The following is a 14,834-nucleotide window of genomic DNA, read 5'->3' on the forward strand; positions in this document are numbered from 1 at the left end:
ATATATTTTTATATATATATATTTTATTTTTTAATTTATTTTATTTATTTATTTTTTAAATTTTTAAAATTTTTTTGAAACAGAGTCTTGCTCTGTTGCCCAGGCGGGAGTGCAGTGGCATGATCTTGGCTCACTGCAACCTCCATCTCCCAGGTTCAAGTGAGTCTCCTGCATCAGCTTCCTGAGTAGCTGGGACTACTGGCATGTGCTACCACGCCCAGCTAATTTTTGTATTTTTAGTAGAAGTGAGGCTTTACCATGTTGGCCAGGCTGGCCTCAAACTCCTGACCTCAAGTGATTTGCCTGCCTTCGGCCTCTGAAAGTGCTGGGATTACGAGTGTGAGCCACAGAACCTGGCCAAGGACATATATTTTTTCAATGGGCTTTTTTTTCCTTTCCACTGTACAACTTTGCATCTAGTTTACTGTCATGTATATTTGTGAATATTGCCTTCTAATGGCAGAATTTAGTATTGCTTACACAACATCCTTTGCGATATAGGCAAAACACATCACATTTATTATATTGTTTATGACATTCATTAGTATTTCAGTTACGGTTATAACTAATTTCTTGCCCCCAGTTTTTCTTTATAAGCAAATCTCTTTTTTTGGAATGCCCTATTTGTGCCAAGTAGTTTGCTAGTATTAGCAGTTTTCATTAGTCAGGTCTTTGTTTGTCTGATGGTTACCAAGTAGCTTCAAGTGTGCCTTTGAAGTTGGCAGTACTGCCTTTGAAGGTGACTGCCTAGTGACAGCAGCAGTGCTTTGCAGTTAACAAAGCACGTCACCAGTGACATGCTGTTTAATCTTCTTCTTAAATAACCTTTTGAAACAGATGTGCGAACTGAAGCTTAGAGATGTTAAATGTCTCTTGTGAGGTTACATTATATTTAGAGTTCATTGGAATTTCAGAGGCCATCTGGTCCAGCCTCATTCCTGATGCCTGTAGAAATCTATTTTGGAACAAAGAAAGAACTTTTGTATCTTTAAATATTCCTAAATCTTTTTCTCTGGAAGAGTGATTAAAAGATGTAAATTTATTCTTTCCCCACTTTACTTTTCTTGATATGAACTTGCAGACCCAGAACATTTCACCAACTTTGAGAAGTGTCTTTCTTCTATGAATAGCTCAGAAGAGATTTGCCTTCTGACTACCTTTGCTCAGATGGCTCAGGCCAGAAGAACCAATGTGGATGAAGACTTCATAAAAATTATTGTTCTGGAGATATATGAGGTTAGAATATGAAGTTTTAGAAATTAGCTAAAAAATGTTTTCTTTTGGATTGTCCATCTGTTGATTTTTTGGGGGGGATTTGTTTTACAAACTGTGACTTATTTAGCTACTGTCTACACTTTTGAGAAGGGATGGAGAATCAGTGGAACATTATTTTGCTACAGGGGTTATTGAAAATGTGAATTATATCCATTCCCCAGTACTTATTATCTTTTGAAATTTGTTGCACCACTTTCAGTAAGGAAGAGACAGTGTGATACAGCCTGACACTTACAGCTTTTATGCTGTATGTTTCCCTCACCCCACCCCTTCAGCTAAACTCTTCCACTCCAGCTAGTAGCAGAAACCTAGCTTCCCAGCCAGTTTAAATGAGATGGTGGGAAGAATATTGAACCTGGAGTTAGGATACGTGTGTTTTAACTCTGCTATTAATTGACCATCTCACATCAAAAAAGATAACGTATAACCCCAGGCTTCATTTTCCTCATCTATAATATGAAATTACAGGCTAGGATGAGATCCTTGCATTCTACATCTTTTCAGTAAGCCATCCATGAGGGTGAAGGGGAGTGAAATTTTGACCCCTGAGCATCTAGGGACTAGCCCAAGGTGGTTACCAAAACGTTCATTGGAGTTTTTTGTATATTTTAAAAGCCCTGCACATTTTACACTTTAAACTCTCGTGTATCTGTTGCTCTGCATACAAAATATGTCCTCCAAACTATTCAAGTGTACTCAAGTAAAATTATGTTTGAAGATGATTATTTGGGTTTTATTATCTTCCCCTAATAATCCATTTGAGAATGACAAACCTGGATGTTCTTTCCGGGATCAAATACTTGATTCAGCGATTCCTATACCTGTACTTCATAACTATGCATAAAGTTAAGATCTCGATGGATCTGGAATTCAGACTGTCTTTGATCTGAAAAACTTGGGGAGACAAGACATATTTTCACATACATTAAGTGACATTCTCAAGATCTGTTGCTAAAGTAATATTTATGCTCTTGAGTAAAGTTTCCAGTGTTTTGTCTAGGAGTCACAATAAAAATTACATTCTATATTACATTCTGATCCTTTGTGTGTATGTACAGTTGAAGCAATACTTAATCTACCTGTGAAGCACTATTACATTTTTCCATTTTATTTTATTCTCTATGTTATTTTTCTGTTTATTCCATTGTGTTAAAAAATACCATTGGCATTAATGGATTGTAACATAGACTTTGAAAGACTTAATTCAAAACAAGTTGGTAAACATTAATGTTTTAGAAGACCTTGTAGTTAGGGATCTTATTTTGTAGGGGAAGCTAGGCATTTCCATGAAATACATTCTGATTTTCACCATTGTAGTGATTTCCTCAATTTTAGAAAAGTTTTGAAACTGCAGGAACCGTTTTATTATTACCGACAAACTTTGGGATATGCTTTTTGAATCCACACTTGAAGTCATTGTTATAAAAAGTTGCCATTCTCTTATATTCCTCTCCCTCCACCTTTCAGCCTCAGAGTAGACAGTTGCCTATATGAAGTTTTAACATTTTTTGGAACATAGTGTCAACTAAGGCTCAATATAAGATTCTTTCTGCTTTGCTTGAAAAAACTATATAAGGGTGTTTTGACTGATAATTGATATTAAAAGTGCCATCTTCTTCCCCCTGTTCCCTATTTAGGTATCTTATGTCACCCTGTCTACCAGAGAGACCTTTTCAAAGGTTGGTCGAGAGCTTTTAGGGACCATCACAGCTGTTCATCCTGAGATAATTTCTGTTCTTTTGGATAGAGTTCAAGAGACCATTGACCAGGTTGGAATGGTAAGAGCACTGATTTTGTTTGTTTTGTTTTTTTAAATCTTGGAGTAATGGAACATTGGCAAAAATAGGAAGATTCTTGGGAATGATCTTGTCACTGCGGGTATAAACAGGATGAAAGGAACTAACATTTACTGTGCCGGCCTCTGTGTCATTCACTGTGCCAACTTGGGATTAGCTGCTGCTTATAAAAAGATGTGATTGTTTCTCTCAAATCTCAAGGTTGACCTGTTCACCTCCTTCAATAACATATTTTTACTTTACTTATGACCTATAGTTAATTAACAGTTTTATTTCATAATTTGTTTGGCTTTCATAGTTTTTATATTTTGTACCTGGAATAAACAACTGACAAAGAAGGTCCTATTTAAAGTCAGTCAAAAGCAAAATAAATAGTATGTAGTAATAAGTTGAGGAGGACACAGATTTAATTTGTTTCTGTCATTTTGCAATCTTCATGTAGTTTTTCAAGTGTTTTCTTGAGATGTAATTCACATACCATACAATTACCTATTTAAAGTGTGTAAGTCAGTGGTTTTTAGTCTATTCACAGGTATGTGAAACTCTCAACACAGTCAATTTTAGAGCATTTTCATCACCTCAGAAAGCAACCCCATAGACTTCAGCTATCACTCTTTTTTTTTTTTTGAGATGGAGTTTCGCTCTTGTTGCCCAGGCTGGAGTGCAGTGGCTCAATCTTGGCTTGTTGCAACCTCTGCCTCCCAAGTTCAAGTGATTCTCCTGTTTTAGCCTCTCAAGTAGTTGGGATTGCAGGTGCCTGCCACCATGCCCAGCTAATTTTTTTGTATTTTTAATAGAGATGGAATTTCACTGCAGAGACCAGCTCGGGGAGACCCTAACCTAGCGGCACTAGAGAAATTAGAAACATGCACACAGAAATATAGAGTTGTGAAGTGGGAAATCAGGGGTCTCACAGCCTTCAGAGCTGAGAGCCCTGAACAGAAATTTACCCACGTATTTATTAACAGCAAACCAGTCATTAGCATTGTTCCTATAGATACTAAATTTACTAAAAGTATCCCTTATGGGAAATAAAGGGATGGACTGAATTAAAGGAATAGGTTGGGCTAGTTAACTGCAGCAGGAGCACGTCCTTAAGGCACAGATCGCTCATGCTATTGTTTGTGGCTTAAGAATGCCTTTAAGCGGTTTTCCATCCTGGGCGGGCCAGGTGTTCCTTGCCCTCATTCCCGTAAACCCACAACCTTCCAGTGTGGGCGTTAGGGCCATTATGAACATGTTACAGTGCTGCAGAGATTTTGTTTATGGCCAGTTTTGGGGCCAGTTTATGGCTGGATTTTGGGGCGCTTGCTCCCAACACGTCTCCCTTCTTTGATTTGCAAAGAGATGAAAGCAAAGGCTGCTTTGTCAAGTGAGCTACTTCTTGCAGGAGTCAGGATTCATATCTGCAGACTATACAAAGACAAACAACATAGATTAAAAGCACAATCATCATTGAAATCACAGAGCTTCCAAGTGTTTTTATCCATTTTAATGGGTTACTAGCTGCTACTTTGTCTGCAACTCCTTCAAGTGCTTCAGTTCCTAGCATTAAGGTCAGGTGTGTGTGGGATGCTTTAAATATTTGTTCTTTAATTTTGCAATATCCAAAGACAAGTTTGTAGAGTGTCTTTTTAGGTGCTTTTTTATTCTTTTGCACATTTTGATCTTATTAGGAGCATTTAATAGTTTCCACAAATCCTTATGTTTAGCTCCTAGAGCGGGCCATATCATTTGAGGTTGAGGTGCCACTATACCGCCATGGTTCCAGATAATAGGAACTTTTGACGTACTTCTTATCATTTTTACCGTCTGACCGTTTTGTTCAGATCATCTGAACATAGTGTGACCATGGCACGCAGACTGAGAGGTGCAGTTCAAGCTAAACATCCCCTTAGGGGACCAATTAATAATGATTCCATAGGAATTGTTGTGTAGCACCTCTGCCTGTTCTGCAAAGCAATCTTCCTAAACAAGTATGTTCATTATTTCTAACTGGGTCCAATCCTGTTTACAAATAGGTTTTTCAGGGCGTTATGCCTCAATAATAGGAGCAGATTTATTATGGTAAATACTGAGATCAGAAAGCACGTGTAACTGTGTCATAGAGTGATTTACATCTAGGCATTATTGCCAGCCAAGATTGATCGATATGCCCAATAAGTATAATTATTCTCTGTGTCAGCCCTTATGGAAGGAATACTCACGGCAGTGGTAATAACCGCTATCATAGCTACCATTAAATTATTCATCGTGACTGGTTGTCCCGCTTTCCTCAGGTTTTCTTCTGCCATCTGTGACAGCTTCTTGATCTGTCCCCAGGTGGGTGGCTGTGTTCGATGGGTGTTGCTCATGACAGTTGGGGCCCTCCTCAGCCTCAGTCTTGACATGGCTGCAACGGGGGGATCCTTGGGATCCTCCCGGAGTCTATTCCTCTGCATCTGGCTCATGATAAGGTTTCAGGTGTCTTGATGGTATCCAAATCGGCTATTGATTTTGGCCTGGAGAAGCACAAGTGTAACCTCTACCCCAAGTTATTATTTTACCTATTTCCCAACTTTTTGTTACTGGATCTCTCCACCAAATCAATTGTTCTGCTTCTGTCTTTGCAGCTGGTTTCTATAGTTACTGTTCAGCTGCTGATAACATCTGACCTTTGGGCAGGCTCAAAAAATTTAAAGTTAATAATGCTAGATTCAGTTGCATCTGTGGGGTTCCATATTCTCTGTCTCCCCCTTTTTGCTTTTGCAACTGCTGTTTTAGGGAGAGATTCATTGTTTCCACTATGGTTTGTCTTTGAGAATTGTATGGAATACCAGTAATGTGTTTAATATTTCACATAGAGAAAAATGTAACTAGAGCTTGGCTAGTATAGCCTGGGGCATTATCTGTTTTAATAGAAACTGGAATGCCCATCACCGCAAAACACTGCAAAAGATGACATTTAATACAGGCAGAAGACTCTCCTGATTGGCGTGTAGCCCAGACAGAGTGAGAAAAGGTGTCCACACATACACGTACATAAGCTAGTCTCCCAAACGAGGGAATATATGTGACATCCATTTGCCAAAGAGAGTTAGGTTCCAATCCTCGAGGATTAGCTCCTCCTGTAAAAGATGAGGAATGTACCATTTGGCAAGTTGGGCATCGCTGGATAATAGCTTTAGCTTCTTTCCAGGTAATGTTGTATCTGCGTTTGAGACCAGAGGCATTAACATGGGTTAAGTTGTGAAAGTGTCTAGCATTAGATATTGCATTAGCAGTTAGGCAATCAGCCATTTGATTCCCTTCAGTCAAAGGTCCTGGAAGAGGTGTATGAGCCCTAATGTGAGTGACGTACCCTTTTTGGGTGCATTCTACTCTTAACTGCTGTTTGCAATTGGGTAAATAAAGTCATCAGTTGTTCATCTGTATGAAATAATAACTGAATATTTTCAATTAACTATGTGGAATGAACCACATATGAAGAATCAGAAATCACATTAATAGGCATATCAAAAGCAGTCAATACCTCAATTACAGCGACAAGCTCCGCTTTTTGAGCTCAAGTATAAGGCATGTGGAAAACTTTACCTTTTGCTCCAGAATAAGAAGCTTTACCATTAGTAGACCCCATCTGTAAAACAATGAAAACACTTAGCAGGCTGCAGTTTGTTTACTGCAGGGATTGTAAATGCAAATCATTCACAGTCTTGCTTAGCTAAGGGGATAGTAAAGAAAGAGTCTCTATGACTATTAAAGGTCAGTTTTTTTGGAATGACAGCAGGAGAAGACAATCCTGGCTGTAATGCTCCCATAGGTTGTATAACTGAATTGATAGCTCTTAAGTCAGTTAATATTCTCCATTTACCTGATTTTTTTCTTAATTATGAAAACTGGAGAATTCCAAGAAGAAAATGTTGGAGCTATGTACCCATTTTCTAATGGTTCAGTAACTAATGTCTCTAAAGCCTCCAGTTTCTCTTTACTTAGTGGCCATTGTTCTATCCAAATGGGCTTATCTGTTAACCATTTTAAAGGTATAGGTTCTGGAGGCTTAACAATGGCCACCATCAAAAATGATATCTTAATCTTTGGTGGGAACTTTTTTTTTTTTTTTTTTTTGAGACGGAGTCTCACGCTGTTGCCCAGGCTGGAGTGCAGTGGCGCGATCTCGGCTCACTGCAAGCTCCGCCTCCTGGGTTCACGCCATTCTCCTGCCTCAGCCTCCTGAGTAGCTAGGACTACAGGCGCCCGCCACCGCGCCCGGCTAATTTTTTGTATTTTTAGTAGAGACGGGGTTTCACTGTGGTCTCGATCTCCTGACCTTGTGATCCGCCCGCCTCGGCCTCCCAAAGTGCTGGGATTACAGGCTTGAGCCACCGTGCCCGGCTGGTGGGAACTTTTTAAACCTTGCAAATTTTTTTCTACTCTCATACCAGGGGCATACCCCATTTCATGCATTGTATATTGACTTTGAGGAGTATATAATTGTTCTGAAATTGGAACTTGTGCTCCCCATTGTTGTAATAAATCTCTTCCCCATAAATTTATAGGTACAGAAGTTATAATTGGTTGAATAGTCCCAGGTTGTCCATTGGGCCCTTCACAATGCAAAAATATAACTACTTTGATATACTTCAGGGGCTTTACCAACTCCAACTATGTTAAATTGAGTGGGTTGAATTGGCCATGTGCACAGCCAGTGCTGTAGAGAAATGACTGAAATGTCCGCTCCTGTATCTACCAAACCTTTAAATTTCTTTCCCTGAATAGTTATTTCACAGGTAGGACGTTTATCAGTAATTTGATTTACCCAATAAGCTGCTTTGCCTTGTTTATTTGTGCTTCCAAATCCTCCTGTTCGTTTAATTTCACTTTTTCTCATTCCCACATACGGCACAGTCAGGAGCTGTGCTATGCACTCTCCTGACTCTGCTTTCCAGGGAACAGGCGTAGATACAACAATTTGAATTTCCCCATTGTAATCTGAATCAATGACTCCTGTATGTATTTGTATGCCTTTTAAACTTAAACCGGACCTTCCTAAAAGTAATCCTATTGTGCCTGCTGGCAAGGGTCCACAGACTCCTGTTGGGATCTTTTGTGGGGATTCCCCAGGCAGAAGGCTCACAGCTTTTGTGCAGCATAAACCTACTGCAGCACTACCAGCTGTGGTGGGGGACAGACATTGTACAGGGGTGAGGGAATGGCCTGAACTAGCAATGCCCTGGTTTAGAACAGGGCCCAGGACGGGCCCCCATAGCGTTTCCTGAAATCGGGTTCCCGTCTTTATCAAACGTAGGGTGACACTGATTAGCCCAATGTTTTCCTTTTTTACATTTTGGACATACTTCAGGCTCAACAGTTTTCTTTTTTCCCCTATCTGGCAGCCTGACTCGCTGATTTTTTTCTACATTCTTTTTTAGTATGAGCATGCTTCCCACAGTTAAAACAAGCTCCAGGAAATGGAATATTTCCTTTTTCCTCTCTCAGTCCTGCCATTGCCTGTGCTAGCAGAGTAGCTTTGTGCAGATTACCTCCGATACCATCACAGGCCTTGATATAATCAACTAAATGTGCTTTCCCTCTGATAGATCGCAGAACAGCCTGGCAATCGGGATTAGCATTGTCAAAAGCCAATAACTGCAGCACTGTATCCTGAGCAGCCAAATCTGCAATTTTAAGAGACTCCTGTAACCGAGCTATAAAATCAACGTATGGTTCTCTTGGTCCCTGTTTTATAGCACTAAAGGAAGGGTATTGTTCCCCACCTGAAGTGATTTTTTTCCCAAGTTCTAATGCACACTCCTCTAAGCTGTTCTATGGCATCATCCTGCATGACCACTTGTGCATCGAAACCAGCCCAGCCACCAGCCCCCAAAAGTTGGTCTGCAGTTATATTAATTTAAGGTTGGCCCTGGGCATTGCGAGCAGCCTGAATGGAAGCTTCATCTGCCCACCAAGTTTTAAATTGTAAGAACTGAGCAGGAGTTAGACAAGCTTGAGTAACAGCGTCCCAGTCAGTAGGTATCATTTGACTAGAAACAGCAACATTCTTTAACGGTTCCAATTACAAAAGGAGAAACTGGTCTATACTGATTCATAACTTGTTTAAATTCTTTGAGTCATTTAAAAGGAAAAGGCTCAAATGTATCTGTAATATTTTCCTGTTGATCTGTGTGGGGTGTGTTCTAACAGGGAACTGCCAAGCCTCTAAATCACCCTCTCGTCTAGCTTTCTGAAGTCCTGCCTAAATAGAACTAAGAGTGGTCGCTTGAGGTGCTGCTCGAACAGTCACTTGGGCAACTACTTTTTGCCCAGTGTCCTCTGGAAAAGTAAGATCTGGAGGGTCTTTTTCTTCAAAATAATAATGAGGGGGTGCAGAAGGGTAGGGATGAACCTCTCCTTCCTTTGCTGCTGTAGCTTTAGCTGGTAAATAAACATGCTCTGTAACTTCTTCTGTTACTTTGCTATACTCTCCTTCCTCCTCATTATCAGTGTGAAAAAGTTCCAAGGGGAACGAACCAGACCCCACACCTGTCCCACTGTTACTCTGATGCTTCGGAGCTCCCCTTCTTACTCATGATGGGGATTGTTTTAAGAGTACTCGGGTGTCCTCCAGCTAGTTTTCCATTCTAACCATCGCTATGGCGACCCTTCAACCTGGATTCGAGGCCCCATGTTGGGCACCACTTGATGAGACCAGCTCAGTTGGGGAGACCCTAACCCAGTGGCACTAGAGGAATTAAAGACACACACAGAAATATAGAGTTGTGAAGTGGGAATTAGGGGTCTCACAGCCTTCAGAGCTGAGAGCCCCGAACAGAGATTTACCCACGTGTTTATTAACAGCAAACCAATCATTAGCATTGTTTTTAGAGATATTAAATTAACTAAAAGTATCCCTTATGGGAACAAAAATGATGGGCCAAATTAAAGGAATAGGTTGGGCTAGTTAACTGCAGCAGGAGCACGTCCTTAAGGCACAGATCGCTCATGCTATTGTTTGTGGCTTAAGAATGCCTTTAAGCGGTTTTCTGCCCTGGGCAGGCCAGGTGTTCCTTGCCCTCATTCCCGTAAACCCACAACCTTCCAGTGTGGGCGTTAGGGCCATTATGAACATGTTACAGTGCTGCAGAGATTTTGTTTATGGCCAGTTTTGGGGCCAGTTTATGGCTGGATTTTGGGGGGCTTGCTCCCAACATTTCACCATGTTGGTCAGGCTGGTCTTGAACTCCTGACTTCAGGTGATCTACCCGCCTCAGTCTCCCAAAGTGCTGGGATTACAGGCATGAGCCACCGTGCCTGGCCCAACTATTACTCTTACTCTTCTATCTCCTTCAGCTCTAAGCAACTTTCTTAGGTTAGGGTCCTAAGCAACTTTCATAGATTAGGGCCCTAAGCCCTAATCTAATGTCTGTCTCTAGATTTTTTTTCCTTTTTCAGACATTTCATATTAATGGAACTATGTAATATGTGGTCTTTGTGACTGGTTTATTTCACCTAGCATGATATCCTCAAGGTTCATCAATGTTGTAGTATGTGTCAGCATTTACTTCATTTTTAAGCCTGTATGATAATTCCTTGGTGCACGCGCGCGTGTGTGTGTGTGTGTCTGTGTGTGTGTATAACTTTTTGTTTATCCATTCATTCGTTGATGGGGACTTGGGTTGCTTCTGCCTTTTGACTATTGTGAATAATGTTTCTATGAATGTGGATATAAAAACATCTCTTTCAGGCTTTGCTTTCGGTTCTTTCGGGCATATTCTCAGAAGTAGAACTGCTGGATTATGTCATAATTCTATTTTTAATCTTTTGAGGAGCCATCATACTGTTTTCCATAGTGGTGGTACATGGTACATTTTCCTTTTAAGAAAAACATTGTATGCTACTGCAAGATGATTATATTGAGATAAAAAGCTTTTCATATACAGTTCAATACAGTAGGAAGTTTTCTGTTGCTTCTTCTTGAGTGATTAGTGGATGAATTCTGGAGAAATGTACAGTGGATCATATGATTCTTTCAGTTTGAGCTCATGACATTTTTCTCAAGTGTTTTTCTTGTTTTTAGCTCCTTTTTTTTTTTTTTCTCCCGAGACAGAGTCTTGCTCTATCTCCAGGCTGGAGTGCAGTGGTGCAATCTTGGCTCACTGCAACCCCTGCCTCTTGGGGTCAAGCGATTATCCTGCCTCCTGAGTAGCTGGGATTACAGGTGCGCACCACCACGCCTGGCTAATTTTTAGTAGAGACGAGGTTTCACCATGTTGGCCAGGCTGATCTTGAACTCCTGACCTCGTGATCCACCCACCTTGGCCTCCCAAAGTGCTGGGATTACAGGTGTGAGCCACCACGCCCGGCCTACATTTATTTTTTAAATTTGGCCATAATACTTCTAGTAGTAAATTTGCCCACAAATTTGCTTAACTTTAAGTATGAAAATTGAAACCACAATGTTTCAGTGTAAGTTGCCTACACTCCTGGTTTATACATGTGGTTCCATTGTGCTCTATGAACTTGTGAGGTTTTTGGAGGAAGTTGTTTAAGCCCCCATGCTTTCAGATGGATATGATGGCCTCGAATATTTTCACAGTGACCTTGGGCTAATCTGGAATCAGACCCTAGCTCCAGAATCTGAGAATGAGCTGTGGCTGGGGGCTCTGAACTTTCAGTGACACACTTGGAGTATGAGGATAACTTTCTGTTCTAGAGGCCTAGCATGAGGCACATCCTGTGTAGAGATTGCTGTGGGTTAGGATAAGTGTTGTTAAGGACAAAACCTTTTGGGAGATCCCAGAGTATAAAACTCAGAGATTTATTTGGTGACAACCTGCAAATTGATGTTTTATTTTTCTTTTGGCCTACTGTATAATTTCAAAAATTGGCCCACTTCAGAGGATACATTCTATATTTGATAGTGAAATCCATGCATCTTTCCTTTGACCTCTTCAAGTAAAGTTAGTGATACTTTTACTTTCGGTGAAAGCATAAATATATTTTAAAACGTATTATGTAAATCCTATTTTATTGAGAACTCTCACTGGAATTCTTAATTGGATTCTTCTTTCTAATTGTTATGCCTTTAATTTTTTTTTCTTGCCTTAGTACATTGACTCTAGGCCCTTTATTATAGTGTTGAATAGAATTAGTGAGAATGGACATTCTTGCTTGATTTCCTATCAAAAGTGCATTATATTAGGCTGAGGAAGTATCTTTCTATTTCCAGTTTGCTGAGTTTTCTTCATGAATGAGTATTCAAGTGGTTTTTCCACATTCATATGAGATAATCTTATGATTTTTTTCCTTCATTCTCTTAAGTTGATGAGTTACACTGACCGGTTTTCTAATGTTAAACTGCCATTGTGTGTTTCTGGAATAAAAAACACTTGATCATCATCAGGTATTATTCTTTTGAGGTATTGGTAGATTCAATTTGACAATATTTTGTTGACAGTTTTTACATATGTTCATGAGGGATGTTGCTCTGTCATTTGATTTCTTGTTATGTCTTTATTAGGTTTGGTTTTAGGGCTATGTTAGCTTCATAACATGAGTTGGAAAGCATTTCTCCTCCTCTGTTTTTTGAAAGAGTTTTTGCATAATTACTATTAATTCCTCTTTGACTTTTTGATGGAATTTACCGGTGAAATCATCTGGGTCTGGAGTTTTCTTTGTGGGAAGTCTTTTGATCATACATTGGATTTTTTCTTTTCTTTTCTTTTTCTTTTTTCTTTTTTTTTGACAGACACTCACTCTGTTGTCCAGGCTGCAGTGCAGTGGCACAATCTTGGCTCACTGCAACCTCTCCCTCCCAGGTTCAAGCAATTCTCCTGCCTCAACCTCCTGAGTAGCTGGGATTACAGGCACATGCCACCATGCCCAGCTAATTATTGTATTTTTAATAGAGACAGGGTTTCACCATGTCGACTAGGCTTGTCTTGAACTCCTGATCTCAGGTGAGCCACCTGCCTCAGCCTCCCAAAGTGCTGGGATTACAGGCGTGAGCCACCATGCCTGGCCAACACAGTAGATTTCTTTTTTTTTTTTAGACAGAGTCTTGCTGAGTCACCCAGGCTGGAATGTGGTGGCAATCTTGGCTCACTGCAACCTCTGCCTCCTGCATTCAAGTGATTCTCCTGCCTCAGCCTCCCCAGTAGCTGGGATTACAGGCACACACCACCACTCCCGGCTGATTTTGTATTTTTCGTAGAGATGGGGTTTCACCATGTTGGCCAGACTGGTCTCAAACTCGTGACCTCAAATGATCTGCCTGCCTCGGCTTCCCAAAGTGCTGGGATTACAGGCATGAGCCACTGTGCCTATCAACGATTGGATTTCTTTAACAGATAAGGGACTATTCAAGTTTTTATTTTTTCCTGAGTCAGTTTTGGTAAGATATGTTTTTAAAGGGGTTTTTCCCATTTCATCTGACTTGTTGAATGTATTGACATAGAGTTGTTTATAGTAATCTCTTGTTATTCTTTTAATGTCTCTTGGGGTCTTTTCTGATAGCTTCACTTTCATTCTTGATGGACAGATATGCCATACCATTATTTTACATAGCTGGGCTAGATGCTTTTCTGGACAGATCTCATTGCTGTACTTGATTGTTCTAGCACTATGATGGACAGATATGTGCCAAGCCATTATTTTACATAACTAGGCTAGATGCTTTTCCGGACAGATCTCATTGCTGTACTTGATTGTTCTAGCACTACTGTTTTGCTCTTTCTGTCAGATACTTGCAGCGTACAGTAGGACTTTTCTGTTTTTGAAATTTTCATTTTACCATTTTATTTGAAAGATCCAAGACCTATATTAATGAATCCTCATGAAAATGTAATTAAGTAAACACACACAGAAGAATCTAAAAAGGAAAGGAATGGTTTCTTTAAAATTCACTCTTTCTACTATTTTTTTTTTTTTTTTAATTTTGTTTTGGGTAATGGGATCATTTTTACCTCAGACCTCAGCATCACACAGTAGGTAACATCTGCACATGTACCTTATGAATATAAAAGTTGAAATTCTATTTAAAAATTTTGTTTTGGCTTCAGTTTGGAACAGTGCAGGAACCTGATAAATGCCAATATCTAGACCTGGGTTGTTTGATATGGTGCTACTAGACACATGTGGCTATAGATGGAGCCCTTGAAAAGTGGCTAGTCCAAGTTGAAATGTTCTCTAACTGTAAAATATTCACTGAGGTTTGAAGACTTTGTATTAACAAAATAATGTAACACATCTCAATTCTATCTAATAGTTACAGGTTGAAATGATAATATTTTGGACAGTTGATTAAATAAAATACATTATTAAAATTAATTTTACTTGTTTCTTTTGGCTTTTAAAAATGTGGCTGTTAGAAAAATCGAAATTGCACATATGACTTGCATTGTTTTTCCGTTGTGCAGCACTATTCTAGACATCGTAAAATGAATTGTTCTTCTGATCAGTCTCCCTTAAAGCAAACTTTATTAACTGAACTCCGATTTATCTTTTTTTTTTGAGATGGAATCTCACTCTGTCACCCAGCCTGGAGTACAGCGGCACGATCTCAGCTCACTGTAACCTCCACCTCCTGGGCTCAAGTGATTCTCCTGCCTCAGCCTCCTGAGTAGCTGAGGCTACAGGCACATGCTATCACACCTGGCTAATTTTTGTATTTTTAGTAGAGATGGGATTTCACCATGTTGGCCAGGCTGGTCTCAAACTCTGGATCTCAGGTGATCTGTCTGCCTGGGCCTCCCAAAGTGCTGGGATTACAGGCATGAACCATCATAC

General features: G+C 39.9%; 1 protein-coding gene across 6 annotated transcripts in view; it reads left to right on the top strand.

Moving 5' to 3' along the window:
• The window catches only part of EPG5 (ectopic P-granules 5 autophagy tethering factor), a 131,329-nt gene that overhangs the window by 35,765 nt on the left and 80,730 nt on the right, over positions 1-14,834 (top strand). For all 6 annotated transcript variants that reach the window (XR_012427098.1, XR_012427099.1, XM_005586808.5 and 3 more), the window contains exons 12-13: positions 1,082-1,236; positions 2,913-3,053. Coding sequence is in view for 4 of the 6 variants with exons in the window: in XM_005586808.5 (XP_005586865.3) it covers positions 1,082-1,236; positions 2,913-3,053 (296 nt within the window). In the remaining 2 variants the exon portion in view is untranslated. The remainder of the gene's footprint in view (positions 1-1,081; positions 1,237-2,912; positions 3,054-14,834) is intronic.

Source organism: Macaca fascicularis, chromosome 18 (genome assembly GCF_037993035.2).
Source record: "Macaca fascicularis isolate 582-1 chromosome 18, T2T-MFA8v1.1".
Lineage (NCBI taxonomy): Eukaryota > Metazoa > Chordata > Mammalia > Primates > Cercopithecidae > Macaca > Macaca fascicularis.